The sequence below is a fragment of the Panicum virgatum genome, chromosome 5K (genome assembly GCF_016808335.1).
Source record: "Panicum virgatum strain AP13 chromosome 5K, P.virgatum_v5, whole genome shotgun sequence".
Classification (NCBI taxonomy): domain Eukaryota; kingdom Viridiplantae; phylum Streptophyta; class Magnoliopsida; order Poales; family Poaceae; genus Panicum; species Panicum virgatum.
In genome coordinates this window covers 45,086,283-45,104,522 of record NC_053140.1, presented here as the reverse complement: position 1 = coordinate 45,104,522, position 18,240 = coordinate 45,086,283, and the positions used below count along the sequence as shown (strand labels likewise).

The following is an 18,240-nucleotide window of genomic DNA, read 5'->3' as shown; positions in this document are numbered from 1 at the left end:
CATTTGCGCCGTGTGATGGGCGAATACTGTGCGCGTCAGCAGCCGGCACGACCCGTCTTCCCCGGCCTCTTGGGGGAAGCACGCGCGTGCCAGAAGAATAGAGGTTCTGTTGTACTGTGAGCTGAGATTCGGTCGGTTCAAACCTCAAATCGTAAGAATCTTTCTAGCCAAAGTGTGGTAGGGAATTCGAGATCACCGGACAACGTGTATGGTGAAAAAACTTCGGATTTTTTCTGAATCGCTACAATCCGAACCATTCGTAGTTTGTACGGTCAGCTATGCCTCCATTTCCTGAGGGTGCTCTCCAGGCAGGGGCTGCTCTGTCGCTGTTGTAGGTTCAATGTGGGACATGCTACATCCTTTCCTCACAGCTATGCTTACCATTTTACTTGGATGATGTGATCATGCGAAATACACAGTTAAACGCAAGCCCACCTCGAGTTCCACATAGATTCGACAGCAGAAACTTGGTGCCATGCATCCAAGCACCTCCTGCCTTGAAGGCATGTATGTCCCCATCAAGGAGAGTATTTTGAACACATGCAATGGCCTTGCGAAATCTGACACATAGTTTAGGTTACCTGAGCAGCACAATACACATCAATCCATCATGAATACATGGTAGGCTGTTTTCAATGGCACTAGGTGGCTGGATAATGTTAGTCTCCTTGGAGGGCGACTCTAGGAGTTCATTGTACAGATCAACATCTAACTAGAACGATCAATTTACAGGAGAGTATTGCTGGATCTTGGACAATAGATTATTTAGTTCCCGTGCCGCCTTCAGTCTTCTCAAAAGCCTTCTTTCAGAATAGTCCACTCTGGACAATGTTCAGCTGGTTAGGATGATGAACTCATGATGCAAAGTATACAAAAAAAAGGGGGCAGGAAAAGCATTGGACAATTCGGGTAATGTAAAGGCTCCAGACACAGTATCTGACACTGCACTGATAAGCTAAAATACATAGTCCTTCCATCTGAGTTCATCCCATGTCAAATTTTTATAAGTTTGACAAAGGTTATAGAAAAGAACAATAATATTTACGATTTCAAATGAGCATCATTAGATCAATCATGATATGTATTCATTGTTTACTTCTTTAATGTGGTAGTATATGTAAATACTCCATTACCAATTTGGTCAAACTTAGGCTAGTTTGACTTCAGACAAACTTAGAATCCCTTATTGTTGATGATGGAGGGAGTATTTATAAAGCTCATTAATATCACGGTGTCAAATAGTCCTACACTATGGTTGATAAAAATATGCATAATGCATAGTGCACATGTGTGTTGTCAGGTGTGCATCTGTACATTTTCATTCTTAAACAACCTACAATGAAACTGATAACAATTTTATAGGTCTACAAAAAAACTAGTTCAAATGCCTAGTAAGAAGTAACCGAGCCCTTACATATCATTGCATCAATGAAAGTTCCACTCCTGAGAACAAGGTGGATCCAACAGTACAAAATAATACAATTCTAATTGACAGCACCATAATAATTATCCTTGAACTACAAAAATATAATTGATTGTTCAACCTGATTTCTCCTAATTTTATGCTGAACATGTGCACCGTCAAGGAGGGTAGATAAAGTTGCATTAAAACAATACTAAAAGTAAGAACTAGCTTCAAAATTAAAGACATAGCAAACTAGTTGGCTTCAAGAATTTTAATAACTAGAGCGCTCTAATAACTATGGTCTGGAGGTCCCAGTTTCTGCAATGGTGCTGCCAGTTTCCAGCAGCTGATAAAATAGTTTTGCAGGCCACCTTCATCAAAAGTGACCATGCAGTCCAAACATGACACATGAGCTTATGCATAATATGATAACATACTCACAAGCAGTTTTATCATGATAACTCCTGTTATAAACATACAACTTTATTCATACATTTACCAGTAAAACTTGTCAGTGTATGTTGGACTGCCAATGCATACTATATTACTATTTCCAGGTCATTCGTACCTATTCTCATCTTTTGAGGGCATATGCTAATTACCACCAAACAAACCCTGCAAATTCTAGAACTACTATATTATTGAACACCTTAACAATACCTAAGAGATTTGTGCTTCGGTGCTTTTGAGTTTTTTTCCATGCAGACAAACAAATGCCAATAAAGTATACACCATCAGCTTCTCTGAACTTTTCTAAAAGACCTCTTATGTCAACTTTTCTCTCACTCAGCAGGATATCTTGTGCATGCACATCTTCAACAAAGGATAAGATAAAATCGTAGTATTAGAAATAACTGAAAGCAGTGCAGTACCTCCAATATATTCAACTATTTTGGCTCGGCACCAGAATCAGTTCGTCACCGTGCGGTGCTCCATCATTTGCTTGACCACCTGAAACAGCAACTGCAGAAGCACATGGGAAATCAATCATTGTTAAGTAAATATCAATCTTCATAACAGTTATAGTATCTGGTAAAACTCACTGATACCTTCTGGGTCTTCCCGCAACCAATCTTGCGCACACACCAATCCCTGAACTGTTGAAGGGTCCATAGTACTGAGATACTCATTAAGTGTACGGGCTTCATTGTCCAAAGGGATGATAGATACAGGGATAGCTAAAATATCACGAGCCATTTGTGACAGTACAGGATACTTGGCTGCAAAGGACTTCCACCATCCAAGGATGTCAAAATTATCCTGATTTCCTTCTTTTTGACGATAAACTGCTTCCTCGAGATACATCTCCAAGTCAGACTTCAAGGATTGGCCCGATGATGTCTCTTGTATATACTGATCAAGTCCTCGTCGAGCATCAGATAATGTGATACGAGAGAAGGTCCTAGAATCATCCCCATTGCTGTACATAGAGCCCATGCAAGAGCGACTATTTCTAGAGTAACAGAGAACAGATGGATTCTTCCATGAATCTGATGACTGGTGCTTGTACTCATTATACAGATTGTGAAAGGTATTCTGGATGACATCTATCATTGTCTTCGCTGCAAATTGCTCATCAGCATAAATGAGCCGAAAGAAGTATTCAAGGGACTTCATCTTATAACGAGGATCAAGAATAGATGCAAATGCCATTACAGGCCTAGTGATATCCCAGTAGCCCTCAAATTTAGAAAGCATCTGAGCAGCAACTTTGGCAACAACAGGAGATGGACTATTGCGCCAGGTTCTCAAAAGCACATGGATCTCACACATCTCATTAAAATAGAGGTTTGCAGTTGGGTTTTCCAACGGAAACTTCTCCATAGCATGATAGACTACATCTAGTATTTCAGTGAGGGCTTTCACATCAGCCCAGTCAGCAGCAGCCAGAAAAACATCATAGTGCCCTTCCTGTTCTGCGAGGCGCACAAGAACATCATGATAGTAGCATGCAGACTCAAACATTAAGTAAATCGACGACAAGTTATCAGGAGAATCAACAACTAAGTGCTTTTGATCCACATGCAGTAGCTTTGAGATATCCTGAAACTTCTGGAACCTTTCAAACTTGACATAGGTAATCATCTTGCGGACTCTATCAGTTATATCTGATGCCTCTTCCCAGCTTTCTTGGATAGTGAGATTTAGAATGTGCGCACAAGAGCGTACTTGGAACAAATCCCCATTTAACAGAAGACTCCTGGGCTGCAAAATTCTGAGAAGCTCCCTGGCAACAATTTCACCACCACTGCAATTGTCCAGTACAACAGCACCTAGTTTTCTGTCAATACCCCAACTATGCAACTTCTCTACAATCAGATTAGCAATCTGATCAACTGTAAAAGGTGCCTCCATAGGCACAAAGTTGAGAATTTTTTTCCTAACTTTCCACTCATCATTGGCATGGTCAATGTAGTGACAGGTCAAGCACATGTATTCCATCTGTGTATTTGACTCCCACATATCAACTGAGATGCTAACCCGGCAGGGGATCTTAGAGAGCACATCCTGTAGCTTAAGTTTCTCACCTTCATATATTTCCATGCTATCAGCCCTCACCGTGTCATATGACACCATCCTAAACTGAGGCTGGAGGTTCTTGACAAACTTTTGGAAGCCCACATCATCTACCATCGAAAAGCGGTAACCATGCTGGACAATCATGTGCACAAGGTCTCGGCGGCTGAGTTCTTGATCAAAGTGCGTGCCCTCATTGTCATTGTCGTCGCCTGAGGCATGGCCCTCACCAGATTGCCCATCAGCGAAGGATTTGCTGTGGTGAATACGGCGCACAACAAGCTTCCGGCGTTTACCAGCACGTCGTGTGGAGGTGGTGGTGCAGGTGGCGAGGTGGTTGCGCAGGTGCGTGGTGCCTGATCGGCTTGTCGCCGTGAGCTGCTTCTTGCAGTGCTTACAGATAGCCACATAGTTGCCATCGGCACGGCGCTCTCTCGTGAAGTCCTTCCAAACTGCAGAGCGCAGTTTCCGCGTCCGTGGATTGTGAACTGCAGGCGCAGGCTCCACTGCATTGCTGACTGAGGCACCATTTTGCACTTCAATTGGTGTTGGCTCCATGGGCGGACCCAGGGCCCGGCCACCCTAGGCACCGGCCCGGGCTCACGGTAGAGGCCACCTGCATGCAGTGTTTCATCTTAGGAAAGAAAATGCCGTGAAACAAAGCTACATGTTTGCATATGCTCAACCAATTTTCTACGTGTGCCCAGGCTCAACTAATTTTCCAGGTCCACCATCGGTTGGCTCCAGCATTTTACTGCGTATACGATCACCCACTACAGCACATCCAGAGAAGCACATCATATAACAATAGCAAAGGAAAAAAAACTCTCGATGTTTCTATCTTTAACAGAAACGAAAGACTAGAAAAGACTAAGTAATGAATGCATATAACCAACTATACCTTTTGTCATACACTGGAACGCAATTGGCAGCCTTTCACCCATAACGAGACCAAAATCCGGTCGAGCTCCCTCCTAAGACAGCAAAGCTACCTTGAATGCACGCACGCAGCTACGTCTGTGCAGAGACTATATGCTGAGCAAGCACATTGCACAAGCACTACTGAACGCCTATGACACCAGAGACACCATTAAAGTTTCGCGAAAAATGCAAGCTGCCGTGCAGTTTAGTGGAAGAGAAAGAAAAATACGAGCATCACCTTACGCATCCCTCGCGGATCCCCAATCCCTCAGAGCTAACGACACAATCAGCTGCAGCAAGCAAGCGGACTCGCATCCCCCCGCCAAATCGGAGCCCAGAGGGTCCAATCCCCCCGCACTCGAACAGTCAAACCCCAGGAATCGGGCGTGAAACGGCTCGCAGACCGCGCCTTTTAGCTAGGGTTTATGGCCCGGGTAAGCGGATCCGATAAGGGGGAACCAGGCAGGCAGGAGGAGGGCAAGGAGGAGACCGGGTGGGGGAGTGGGAGACTAACCTCGGCGGCGGCGGTCGGCGGCGAGCGGTGGTGGATCGGGGTCGGTGGTGGAGGCGACCCGCAACCCGATCCGGCGGGGGGCCTTAGCAGATCGGAGCCGGAGGCGAGGCCTGCGAGGTGCGACCCATTCGGGCTTGCGGGGGTCGTTGGTTTGAGAGCGTGCTGCGTTTGCTTCCAAAATGCTAGCAAAGGTTAGTCTACAAATTTTGGTACATATTTGCTTGAAGGAGAAAAATATAATTTATCTAGCTAAATGCTATTCTAAATCTATCAAAAAGATTGACATAAAAATTTATCAAAATGTTGGTAAAAAATTAACATGCCCACGTTTTAGCATCACTATATTTTAGTATGCTAATATTTTTTGAAAAAACATAGTATGCTAACAGAGCATCCAACGAAGCAGGCTGTGGCTGCAGCAGCGGGTTTCGGGTCCGGGCCTGCGCAGGACGGCTGCGATGCGATCATGCGACCCCGTACGGTACGGTGGTTTGGTGCTGGGTTGCGGACTTGCGGCTGCGGGTGAGCGTTGCTAACGGAGCCGCCGCTGAGACGGAGGTGCGGGAAACGGAATCCAGGCCCGTTGACGGAATGGTTGGGGTTGGACTTGGACCGGATTCAACTGGATGTCGTCCGTCTATTGGATTCACCAGAGCTGATAAAAAATGTCGCCACACCATGAAAAAGTTTCCCGTAAGCATGGCTCACCACATTCACATCGCTGATTCACACAAAAACGTCATAAAAGCAAATCCACGCATGCAGAGGAAACAAAGGAGGAATCAGGTTAGAACTAGAAGCAATGAATGGGGAATCAGGTTGTCAAAAACCTGTCGGAATCAGGTTTACATATTTAGCATTTTATCTGACAAAATGGGGATCTGAGCGCAAAGGAGGAACGTTTGAACCAGATACAATAGAGCAAGTAGGTTACAGGACAGAGATTTGAAACAGAGATCTAAGGTTACAAGTGAATTGCTTATAACAAAGAATTACAGCGTCTCTAGCAACATCGCTCTAATCTTTGCCCTCAGCTCACTCGGCACTTCAGTTACCCCCGGAGAAGACTGAGAAGTGTTACCGGGTGGCTTGGCTGATTCAAACTTAGCACCTGATGGGCTCGGGGACACTTCTAGTTCACTGGGATCTTGCCCTTCCTCATGCTTCCGTTTAGAACTGGAGCGATGTTCCCTCTGGTGCCTACGTGACCTGCTATGCTCTTCATCATCAGAGTAGCGATCCTCATCCCTGTGCCGATGCCTTGACTTGGAACTCCGATGCTCATGCTCATCTTCCGAAGAGCTATGCCGGTGCCTACGGTGTCTGGATTCCCTGCCCTTGGAGTGACTCTTGTGCTTATGTTTGTGGACATCCTTACTATGGGCTCTTGAATGCTCTGACCGGTGCCTCTTCCTCGAGGGCTTGTAGCTTTCCTCTGATTCATCTTTCTCCTCGTCGGACTCTTGGTGATGTTTCTTTCGATACTTCCGCACTATGTTCTGTTCATCATCAGAGTCCTTCTCCAGCTTTGTCACATTTGAACCATCACGTTCAATCGGAGCAGAGCTACCTTCACGTTCCTTAGCCTCAGGTTGTGGATCAAGTTCAGAGGCATTCCTATCAGCAGGTGTGGCCTCGGAAGGTTCATCTGTTGGACCTGATACTGCAGCTAAATCATTCATCTTGTTTCCTCCACTCTTAACAATTGATGCAAACATCTTTGCACGCCGAAGCCTCTCAGCTTTCAGCTTCTGCTCCTTTGTCATGGAAGCTTCAGAAGAATCTGCTTCTTTGGAGGCTGCAACAGCAACAGCTTTCGCAATAGTGTTTGCAATCCAATCATCATCAATAATTCCGAAACCTTCCTTTTTAGGTTGTCCACTACTTGTAAGTGAAGTATCTGCCTCACTATTTGAAATGCGTTTCGACGGTGCATCTCGGTCTGGTAAAGACGACAAACTTCCAAAGCTGGAAGAATGGTCATTACTACCACGGATGTTAACGTCTTCCTTCTTTCCTTTTATGGTGTTAAGAGAGTCACTGGCAGCACCCAGTCCACGAGTAGCTGCCATTACAATAGCAGCAGCTTCATCTGCAGTGACTTTCCGAGGAGGTTCCTTCTTGACCCCACTTATGGGATGGAATATACCCTTCCCTTGTTGATCAAGCAACTGCTTCTCTGTTGGCCCTGCTGAGCTTCTGTCAGAAGAACCAGAGATCATGCCAGTAGTTGGCCATTCATTGCTTCTAGTTCTTTCCTTGCTGTAACTGTCATTGCGATCACAAGAGCTTCTACTGTCACGGCGCTCGCGAGAGCTTCTTCTGTCATCACGCTCGCGAGAGCTTCTTCTGTCATCGCGCTGAAGAGAGCTTCTTCTGCCATCGCGCTCGGAAGGACTTCTTCTGTCCCTCCAGTCAGAAGAACATCTTCTGTCCTTGTGATCAGGACTTCTACCACGTGACTTGGACTGCAAAATCAACAAAAGATAAAGAAACAAACCGCAGTTAAAATCTGTGAAGGGATTGTAGCCACATTGCCTAAGTAAAGAAGCTCGTGAAATTCAGCATTTAGAGCACAGTTCTTATCAACCATGTGAGAATTGAACTATTCCCTGTAAAATCTTGTGTTGCCAAAGGGGGCCTATGTCTAAAGACACAATCTAGAATTCCCCAGGGAATGAGTGATGAATTACCAATCATGCTCTGGGCTTCCATGACATTCTTAACAAGAGTTCTTCTAAGCTGAGCTAAAAGAAATACAAATTCAAAAACTTGACAAGCAAAGCAAACAAGAGATTTGATAGATCAACAATTAACCAAGGCAAACAATTCAAGTAAAACATGACAGCTTGTGCAAATCATGTCCATGAAGATACGGAACCACCCCAAAATAAGCTGAAAATATTTCATATGTAGTTCTTCACAACACAGCTACACTAAATCATGTGCTAAGCTTCACGGTTGTTATTTTCAAGAGTACCATCTAAGGTGAGTAAAAAAATCATTCAAAAATAGACATTATAATCTTGAAAAGCAAATCAAATTGCAAAGTGATGCAGAAAGCTTAACCAAAGAAACTGATTGAAGTGAACACAAGACAGCAGTCAACACAGTAAAGGTGAACGATCATGTAGTTAAGATAAATGATTTGGTAGTTTGTGATAATACCAACAGAAAATGAGAGGATAAAGAGTAAGTGTGCATCAGTGATTAATATTTTCCACATATGAACTTACCTGAAGTTCAGAGATCAAGTGTAAGACATCATATGCACTTCAGGAAAAAAATTGGTGCGCTTGGCAAAAACAAACCATTCAGAATTTGGAACAGTACAGAAACATATCTCGAAGATTTCAAATTCTTAAGCAACGAAGACCGGAATTGAAAACCAGTTGCTGGACAAAAGAAACACTAGAACAATAGCAGAATAAGATGATAGTTCTGAATACAAAGGCACATCAAGACTACCTAAGGCACCTACTCAAGACTATAAGGATATAGAGCAGCTAAGCTTATACCAATTATTGGACCAACAAGCCACCTATTTAAGCAAGAAAAGAAGCTTGATTAATGGAGAACATAGTGCTATTTCATTGAGAGTACAATATTCTTATCAATTGTGCGGACATCTAGCATTCCCCAGGGGTTTTAGGTGCATAGAAAAAGCTATGTATCTAGATTTGCTGAAATGACCTACAATTTGGAATGGAGGGAGTAGAAAGCTCAATCAGGTCCAAGAATGGTTAAATAGTTGATCAACAAAGAAATGCCAGTCACCTGAATTATTAGGGACAATTAGAATACAAGAGAGTGAAGGCAATGCACATACATTGCAGAACTATTTTATGAAACTAATTTTCTTTTGGCTGCTAAGAAATAGTAACAAATAAAACACAATTTTTTTTGGCTTCTGAAACATGCCAACAAGAAGGGGGTTATTAATACAGATCTTTCAAGCTTAAAGCATCAAATTACCTCTTGGGTTTCCTGGAGAAACTTGAGATAATAAGGGTGGTATGGATTGGATGATAGAAGAAATGGAAACCTTCCAGTTGTTCTGTCTTGTTCAATGAGTTTTGCTTCAAACTCCTTCCCATTTGTTAGAATAAACTCAACTATTTTCTCCATGGTGCGTTTCATGAAAGATGGTGGTTCAAGGATCATTTCTTTTGTTTCATACAAGACTGAATTGATGTTTTGTGACACAGCAGTAGTTGATGCTGCAGATGTGTCTTTAACCTCTTCCCGCGGAGCAGTGATAATGATGTTCCCAGTAATCATTGGATTCTTCTTCATCAAGATAGGTTTACTGTTAGCTGAAGCAGCAGCTGCTTCTGACAAGGCACTCTGAACTTTGTTATCAAGTATAGTGGATACAGGTGTTACATAGCCCTGAGAATCAGGGGTCCTGGTATTTCCAGGATCCATGCCTTTTGAACCAGGGGGAAGTGTACCTTCATCCTCATCTCCAGAGTCATATGCAGTCCCAAGCAATGATAAAGCCCCTTCAGATGAGGCATGCTCACCCTCAATTTTTTTGCCTTTACTCATGTCAACAGCATCCACACCATCTTTCAGCAGTTGAGGTTGTTCAACAAGGTAGCGGAAGTAGCTGTGGAGATTATGATCCGGCATCAAGAATCCAAATGTTGGATTATTTCCCTGCTTCACCCTTAACACAATCTCCGATTGTCCCCCATGCTCACTGACAAATAAAGCCGTTCGTGCAATTATCTGGTGCGCTTTCTCAGAGGGAGGCTGTAAATTAAGAACATGGTGAAAAAGTATTGTCTCAGTACTGGTTTGATGGCACAAAAGCACAAAATCGTGTCTAAACAGAATGAATTAGTATAAACAAACTGGTATATCGTAGAACAACCATCCCATTCAGTTTGTTATTGATAGCATTTGAATCATTCTAATCCCACCTGCCTATTCCTTACGTCAAGATACATTGCAAGGAAACAATGTGCATCAATAGTAGGAACTTCATCTCTGCTCCAACCATCTGAAACAGGCATTTAATCCTTAGAAGAACATATGCACCTTGGACAATTATTGCTGGATCAACTGAAGATGATTAATAGAAGGGTTGAAGAAATAAAGTTCTATCATATTTGTGTGAAAAAAGAAGTTAAAAGTGAAAGATCAAAGCTTATACTAACCAGCTTATTCAACAAGCTTTCTGGCACATAAAATGATGGCCGATAATATGAGCCAGAAGAATATGGATCTTCCGAACCAGCAGAACTCCCATACAAGAAAGGAACAGAACTATAATCAGTTTGTCTGGTATCTGTCCTGTTTCCTGGATAAGCAAAATGTGTCAGCTAAAGGATAGTTTTATAGTAAATAACAAATACTCAGGAGTGGGGAAGAAAATATGCAGGCCCAAATCTCATCTTACTAGCAATAGAAGAAAATCTCTTACTTGAACTGATTAAAGATGCAACTAAAATCAAAGCATCCTTCCTCAAACCTTGCAAACATGCGCTGAGGAAAAAAACGTGGGTACAATAAACACTGCTAATTTTAATCATGTGCTGGTGTCACTGTCAAAAGCCACAGCTACACACTTTATGAATTTCTTTTTGCTAATTTGCTTGTAGGTCACAGGAGTAATATCTAAGAAAATGCTTCTACAGTTGGAGCTTTTATTCAGCAGGGCTTCGATCCGAACAATGGGATTCAAACAAATTGCTTGGAATTATTTTCAGTTTCCTTGAGGCTTCATTCGGATGGGTCGGAAATGGTCATGGTCATGATCCATGAGCACAGGTCATGGTAAACACGCAAACAATATTTAGAACACAGGTCATGGTCATGATTCCTGAATGTTCTTAACATTCGTTAGATATTTGTGCGCTGATATTTCAACATAAGAGTAGCTTCTAAACCAGTCTCTTTGGTCTCGAACAACAAAAGCTCATTCTAGCGCTTCTCTGAAGATGACAAACATAAGAGTATAAAACCTCCGGCTTCTGCAAGGCGCACCAGTTAAGCGTGCATGCAGAACCATAGTTGAAAATGTAGAGGAATACATACTTGAGCGCAAAATATGGCAAACACACAACGAAGGCAAGGCAGAAGCTGAAACTTACAGATACTGGGCAGAATACAGTAAGAGCAGAGAGTAGAGGCAGGCCAAAGGAAGCTAAATTTTATACCTGAGGGGGCCGCATCTCCGGGACCCTCGTCTTCGTCGCCGCCATCGGCGGCCGGGAGGTCGAGGTAGCGCTCGCGATCGAGCTCGGCCTCCGAGACGCCGTCGGAGGAGGGGACGGATAGGATGGCCTGGGAGTAGGCGCGGCGCGGTCGAGGGGGCACACGATCTAGGAGGTGGCGGACGTCGTGGCGGTCGAGAAGGAGGTCCGCCGCGCCGACGGCCGCCCAGGGGACGAGGGAGCCGCCGGAGTTGACGACCTCGGCCGTCGCGTCGTCGTCGAACAGCAGGGCGTGCCGCCCCACTATCTCCAGATCCATGGATGAGGCGCGACTAGCAGCTGCCTTCGTCCTTGGATTTCCGCCAGGCGGCGACCAAGGGGACCGGAAGCTCGGCGGAGCAGTTCTAGGGTTTCGTTTAGAAAAATGACGCGGCGGAGATTGGGCTTGGCCGCCTCCTAGTTTTCGCCTTTATCATTTTTGCATTTGGCCCCCTGCGGTTTTCCGAAAATAGAGGAGACGCGCCCATGTCCAGACTCCGGGGATAGAAAAGGGAGCCCGGCCCAGTTCACACACAGAGGCGATGCGTAGCAATTGGGCTCTCCACTAAACCTTCTTTTTCCATCGGGCAAGTGGCCCATGGAAGGTCCTGCAGTGGCCCAGCAACGTGCGTGCCGACCATGCCGTGTGCAGGTGCCGGCCCCATCCAACTTCGTGATGTGTGTGCATTTCCAAATTCCAACAAGCCAGATTTGTTGGGGAAAGGAAAATGAAGCCAGCCGCTGCCACTTGCGATGCGGACCCAGAAGGCGCGAACCGCGCCCACGCCACAATGGTGTGAGAGCTGGAATGGAATGGAGATTGAGGCAGGTTGGAGCTGGAATGATGTGAGAGAAAAATATTGTTGGACTGGTTGGAGCTGGAGCTGATGGTTGGAATGGTATGAGAAGAAAATACTGCTAGACTCGAGTCGGAGCTGGCTGCCAAATGCAGTGAATGCAGCGCACTGCCGAAACGCGAAAGAGGAATCCGGTGCGGGGTGACGCCGACGATGCGCCGGCACCCGCAGGCGCCAACTTCCTCACTACGAAAGAGCCAGCCCTCAAATATTTCAAAAAAAAAAGAGCCAGCCCTCAGACTGACACCCGGACCCACCAAGCGAGCTCACCACCGTCGCCGTCGCCCGCGCGCTCCCATCGTACGATAACCGTAGCTGACAGGTGTGGCCGCCGCGCGATCTGCGATGCCTACCCCACCTGTCATTGACGCGAGGCGAAACCACCATTCCAGATATTTCTCAGCCCCCTAGCAGGGGGAGGAGAGGAGAAAGAAGCCTCGCCTTTCTCTCCTTTTCCATAACCTTTGCAACCCGCACCCCCGCCGCCTCCCCATCAATCGCAGAGAAGTCGCGAGCCCAAAGCCCACACCACTTGCCAATGGAGAACGGCGACGAAACCCTCGCCTCCCCCGCCGCCGCCGCCGCCGAGAAGACGGCGCCCAACGGCGGCGTCGCGGAGGAGGATCAGGCCCCCGTCACCCACCCCGCCAAGTCCTACGCCGCCGTCGCCGCCGAGAACCCCGCGCCCAACGGCGGCGTCGCGAAGGAGGAGGAGGAGGAGGAGGAGGGGGCCGCCGGCACCCACGTCACCGCCAGGTCCTACGCCGCCGTCGCCGCCCACGCCGAGATCGAGGACCTCCGCGCCGCCAAGCTCGACCTCGAGGGGAAGCTCGCCGAGGCCCGCAGGGAGAACGAGGCCAGCGCCGAGGAGGCGCACCGCATCGAGGGGGTCTTCATGCAGGCCCGGGAGGAGGTCACCATCGCCGAGTTCGCGGCCGCCTCTGCCGAGAAGGAGGCCGCCTCGCTCCGCGCCGAGGTCGAGCGCCTCCAGGCCGCCCTGAAGATCGAGAAGGGTGAGCGCGAGGTGGACAAGCGCAGGCACGAGGAGATCGCCAGGCAGCTGGAGGCCTTCCGCCAGGAGAAGCTCAAGCTCGAGGAGGAGATCAAGGCCCTGCAGGCGTCCGCCGCCGCCACCACCACCACAGTGAAGGAGAGGGAGGCTGCTCCCGCTGAGGCCCCGCAGGAAGTGGAGGGCGTGTGGCAGGCAATGGCGGTGGCCGCGGCTGTTGGCGCCGCCAGCACGGCTGCCTTCGTACTGATCTTTCTCCGCCTCAAGAGGTAATCTGGTGCTCGGTTGCGCAGGAAGTTTTGCTCTGTTGCGCACTGCGCAGGAAGTTTTCGTGGCGATGCTGCTAGAACTGAACTGGGAGTGATGTGACTATGAGTAGTTGCTTTTTAGCCTACAAAAACATAGGGATCTGGAGGCTGGTTATGTTTCACCGCTGTTTTTCCTCTAGTATCATTCTACGTGCCTTTGGTGGTGACATATAAAATGTTGGTGCAACTGAGGGACACTGTATGGTTGGTTATCTTCTCGTTACTGCTATGTCACGGTCGCTTGTCTCTGTTTTGATCAAAATGGTGTGCTCTGCAGATGGGTGTGCTTAATTTCAATTACTTGATGGCTTTGTAATGCTCTCCCTTCTGATTATCGGTGAAATCATGAAATTACCTCAGCAATTGACATGTGTTGCTCTGATTGCTACTGACATGCTTCTTGAGGCTTGTTGGAGGGCGAATTATTGCGCTAGTGGTTTCTGGTCGTAATTTCTAATAGTTCTATGTTTTCTTTATCATTTGTACTTCCTCTCCTTAGACTCTGTTTCAGTTTTTAGTGGAATTGCCATTGGTTGGTGGATAGGTAGCTGTGTTCCCCTTATTCAGAAGCATTGTATTTTTCTTGTATTCCTTTTGGCCAATTCAAGCTGGAGCAAATACTGTTTCACTGTTTACTCGTGGTGTTTTTTTATATGGTTTCAAGTGGGCTCATTATCTTCGTCGATTTGGAGAACTAAATCTTTGGCAAAAGAAATGATGCAATTGATTATGCTAATCAGTATGTTCTTTTTCCCTTAATAAACTACTAGTAAACGGCCTTGTTTGATTGTGAAGCTTGTAGGGCTTGTAGGTTTTTTCTGGTGATGCTGCTGCTTCTAGTGCTGTATTGGGATTGGTATGACTCCTATGAATACTTTGCTTAGTAATAACCCACAGAAACATAGGGATCCGATGTCTGATTACGTTTCGTTCCTTCCCTAGCATCATTCTTTGTGTTTTTGGTGGTGACACTAAATTCTTTAGGATCAGTCGTATGACATGTGACCAAGGAAATGGTCATATTCTCGATTTTGTTACTGCTTCAGCTCTGTTTATCAATTTGTCTGTGGTTTGAAGATGAATATGCTTTTGTGTTGAATTGCTTCATTGTTTGGAGATTTTGTCCCTTTTTAATATAATTGTTGATATGATGTCAAAATTCTCCTTGTGATGCAATTAGTTACTGTTCTAGTATGTACAAGCATTTATGCTGCTTTTTGCTTCATGGTTGAGGCTGAGTTGGTGAATTCATCACCCTTTAGTTACAACATCAACAAAGCCTTTTAATCCCAAGCAAGTTGGGGTAGGTTAGAGTTGAAACCCAACAAAGTCCATTATTTATGGTTCTGGCACGTGAATCGCGGCTTTCCAAACACTCCTATCCAAGGACAAATCTCTAAGTATACTCTAGTCTTTCAAGTCTCTTCTAATTGTTTCTTCCCATGTTAATTTCGGCCGTCCCCTGCCTCTTCTCATATTACCGTCGTGCTTTAGGATACCACTATGCACTGGTGCCTCTGGCGGTCTCCGTTGGATATGTCCAAACCATCTCAGCCGATGTTGGATAAGCTTTTCTTCAATTGGTGCTATCCCTAGCCTATCCTGTATATCATCATTTGAACTCGATCCATCCTTGTATGCCCACAAATCCAATGCAACATGTGCATTTCTGCAACACTTAATTGTTGGACGTGCCGTCTTTTTGTAGGCCAACATTCCGCACCATACAACATTGCCGGTCTAATCGCCGTTCTATAAAACTTGCCTTTTAACTTCTGAGGTACCTTCTTGTCACAAAGGACGCCAGATGCTTGGCGCCACTTCATCCATCCCGCTTTGATTCTATGACTAACATCCTCATCAATATCTCCATCTCTCTGTAGCATCGATCCCAAATATCGAAAGGTATCCCTCTTGGGCACTACTTGGCCTTCCAAACTAACATCTCTATCCTCATGAGTGGCGTCGAAGTCACACCTCATATACTCAGTTTTAGTCCTGCTAATTCTAAAATCTTTGGACTCTAGCGTTTGCAGCCACAACTCCAGCTTTCTATTCACTCCCGCACGGCTTTCATCAACTAACACGACATCATCAGCGAAAAGCATACACCAAGGAATATCACCTTGTATGTCTCTTGTGACCTCATCCATCACTAAGGCGAAAAGATACGGGCTCAAAGCTGATCCTTGATGTAGTCTTATCTTAATCGGAAAGTCATCTGTATCACCATCACTTGTTCGGACCCTAGTCATTACATTATTGTACATGTCCTTAATGAGGGCCACATACATTGCTGGGATTTTATGCCTATCCAAAGCCCACCACATCACATTCCGTGATATCTTGTCATAATCCTTCTCCAAGTCAATGAAAACCATGTGTAGGTCCTTCTTCTGCTCTCTATACCGCTCCATGACATGTCTTATTAAGAAAATTGCTTCTATGGTTGACCTTCCAGGCATGAAACCAAACTGGTTCATAGTGACCCGCGTCATTCCTCTCAAACGATGCTCAATAACTCTCTCTCATAGCTTCATAGTATGGCTCATCAACTTAATTCCCCGGTAGTTGGTGCAGCTTTGAATATCCCCTTTGTTCTTGTAGATCGGCACCAATATACTCCTCCACTCTTCAGGCATCTTGTTCGACCGAAAAATACGGTTGAAAAGTTTTGTTAGCCAAACTATAGCTATATCACCTAGCCACCTCCACACCTCGACTGGAATACCATCAGGGCATGTCGCCTTACCTCCTTTTATCCTTTTCAACGCCTCTTTGACCTCAAATTCTTGAATCCTCCTCACAAAGTGCCTGTTGGTGTCATCAAAAGAGTCGTCCAGCTGAAAAGTTGTATTCTCATTATCCCCATTATACAGTTTGTCAAAATACTCTTGCCATCTAAGTCTGATTTCATCCTCCTTCACCAAGAGCTGATCCATATCGTCCTTAATACACTTAGCCTGGCTGAAGTCCCTCGTCTTTCTCTTACGCACCCTCGTCATCCTATAGATGTTCTTCTCTCCTTCTTTTGTATTCAGTCGTTGGTACATATCCTCATAAGCCCGACCCTTCGCCTCACTCACAGCTCGCTTTGTGATCTTCTTTGCCACCTTGTACTTCTCTATATTATCTGCACTCCTATCAAGAAACAAACGCTTATAACACTCTTTCTTCTCCTTAATATCCCTCTAGACGTCCTCGTTCCACCACCACGTGTCTTTAGTTTTGCACCCACCCCCTCTGGTCATCCAAAAAACTTCCGAAGCTACCTTCCGAATGCAGGTCGTCATCTTCTCCCACATGTAGTTTGCGTCGCCCTCTTCATTCCAAGAGCCCTCCACAATAACTCTTCCCTTGAATACCTCGGTCATCTCCTCTTTTAGTTTCCACCACTTCGTTCTTGCGATCTTGGCTTGTTTAGACCTACGGGCACGCATCTGAAAACGAAAGTCAGCCACCAATAGTTTATGTTGGGAAACTACACACTCTCCGGGTATCATTACGATCTGCTATTTTTGATCAAGTAGCATGCTGTGTGAAAATTTTAGGTACCATCTGTGAATTTTGATCAAGTATCATGGTTGAGGCTGAGTATGTTCTTTTGGCCAGTGCAAGCTGACAGCTATTAATGATATCTTGAATGATTAGATTATGTTGGCATTAGGTGCTATTTCCTTTCAGGAATATTGGCTTTTGGTGCTACTGTTTTTGTTGTTGTTGCATTGCCAATGTATAGGCTTGTAGTTTAAGAGGTATTGGTTTTATTCCTTGATTTTGTGAGCCACATATTAGACAAAAGCGTTTTTCACATTGCGATTGATGGCTGCAGAGATGGTTGTCCTTGTTGGGTCCATAGTTTGTGTGGGTTCTATTGCTGTTCTCTGCCAGCACATCTGATGCTCGAGACACCACGCAGGTTATGGCAATTTGTAAATCTTTGCGATTTCTAGTTGGGTTTATGATGCGAACGCGATATATAGTTGGGTTTATGATGTGAAACGCCACCGGTGTGTTTTGCCTCGTAGATCTAACTTGAGTCAATGTCGTGAGCCTTCTAGAGGGTTAATATGTCGGAAATTAGATCCATTTCTGCTCCTTATCGTCATTTCTGAACAGTACAGAGTACTTGGTTTCATCGCCTTCTCCGACCGGGTAACCTTATTCTTCGTCCAGCTCGTTTTACCTTGAGGTGAATGTGGTCAGAGTATACTTTTTTGTAAGTACGTATACAAAGAATGATTGCTGCTGCGAGAGTTGACAGTACAGCAGCATCAGTACGTGACACATCTGGGCAAATGCTCCCATTGTCCCTTGATCTCGGCTCGTGTTGGGCATTGTGGAAATGAATCAAACCATTTTCTACAAAAATATGTCTCGGAATGTTCATACGATGTGCGATTGCGGCTGCGGCATTATGTATTTTATCTCCAACCGATCGTTTTCCCAGTCTGGCCGTTCGCAAATACTACTTTCCAGTCAAAATTATGAAAGTTTTGCATCAAA

General features: G+C 45.4%; 3 protein-coding genes and 1 non-coding gene across 8 annotated transcripts; 1 reads left to right on the top strand and 3 right to left on the bottom strand.

Annotated features, from left to right (window-relative positions):
- Positions 1–530: 530 nt before the first annotated feature.
- Positions 531–5,527, bottom strand: LOC120707734 (zinc finger BED domain-containing protein RICESLEEPER 2-like). Its single transcript, XM_039992733.1, has 4 exons — positions 5,358–5,527; positions 2,455–4,538; positions 2,278–2,368; positions 531–821 (listed from the first exon to the last, which is right to left on the bottom strand). The coding sequence occupies exons 2-3, from the start codon at positions 4,478–4,480 to the stop codon at positions 2,289–2,291; spliced, it is 2,106 nt and encodes a 701-aa protein (XP_039848667.1). The 5' UTR covers positions 4,481–4,538; positions 5,358–5,527; the 3' UTR covers positions 531–821; positions 2,278–2,288.
- Positions 5,528–6,144: 617 nt separating this feature from the next.
- LOC120707733 (G patch domain-containing protein 8-like) lies at positions 6,145–11,957 on the bottom strand. 5 transcript variants are annotated; one of them, XM_039992731.1, is made up of 5 exons: positions 11,525–11,957; positions 10,523–10,665; positions 10,286–10,365; positions 9,333–10,115; positions 6,177–7,825 (listed from the first exon to the last, which is right to left on the bottom strand). In XM_039992731.1, the coding sequence occupies exons 3-5, from the start codon at positions 10,310–10,312 to the stop codon at positions 6,350–6,352; spliced, it is 2,286 nt and encodes a 761-aa protein (XP_039848665.1). In that variant the 5' UTR covers positions 10,313–10,365; positions 10,523–10,665; positions 11,525–11,957; the 3' UTR covers positions 6,177–6,349. The 5 variants fall into 5 exon arrangements, with proteins under 5 accessions (XP_039848661.1, XP_039848662.1, XP_039848663.1 ...); XM_039992727.1 differs by lacking the exon at positions 10,286–10,365 and having other exon boundaries at positions 6,145–7,825; positions 11,525–11,949; XM_039992728.1 differs by having other exon boundaries at positions 6,152–7,825; positions 10,286–10,665; positions 11,525–11,954.
- Positions 8,557–8,620, bottom strand: LOC120710912. The gene has a single exon (XR_005690081.1). It is a non-coding gene; the product is annotated as a small nucleolar RNA snoR101 (small nucleolar RNA).
- An 888-nt stretch (positions 11,958–12,845) lies between the features above and the next one.
- Positions 12,846–14,068, top strand: LOC120707731 (actin cytoskeleton-regulatory complex protein PAN1-like). The gene has a single exon (XM_039992726.1). It carries the CDS (start codon positions 12,956–12,958, stop codon positions 13,697–13,699), a length of 744 nt encoding a protein of 247 aa, XP_039848660.1. The 5' UTR covers positions 12,846–12,955; the 3' UTR covers positions 13,700–14,068.
- The last annotated feature ends 4,172 nt before the right edge of the window (positions 14,069–18,240 follow it).

Bases quoted from the DNA above. Each gene is read 5' to 3' on its own strand.
- LOC120707734 (XM_039992733.1), bottom strand. From the start codon at position 4,480: ATGGAGCCAACACCAATTGAAGTGCAAAATGGTGCCTCAGTCAGCAAT. The intron at 2,369-2,454 runs GTATCAGTGAGT...GTGCTTCTGCAG, and splicing joins GTTGCGGGAAGACCCAGAAG to TTGCTGTTTCAGGTGGTCAA.
- LOC120707733 (XM_039992727.1), bottom strand. From the start codon at position 11,840: ATGGATCTGGAGATAGTGGGGCGGCACGCCCTGCTGTTCGACGACGAC. The intron at 10,116-10,522 runs GTTAGTATAAGC...CTTAATTTACAG, and splicing joins AAAGCTTGTTGAATAAGCTG to CCTCCCTCTGAGAAAGCGCA. The intron at 7,826-9,332 runs GTAATTTGATGC...TTGATTTTGCAG, and splicing joins TTCTCCAGGAAACCCAAGAG to TCCAAGTCACGTGGTAGAAG.
- LOC120707731 (XM_039992726.1), top strand. From the start codon at position 12,956: ATGGAGAACGGCGACGAAACCCTCGCCTCCCCCGCCGCCGCCGCCGCC.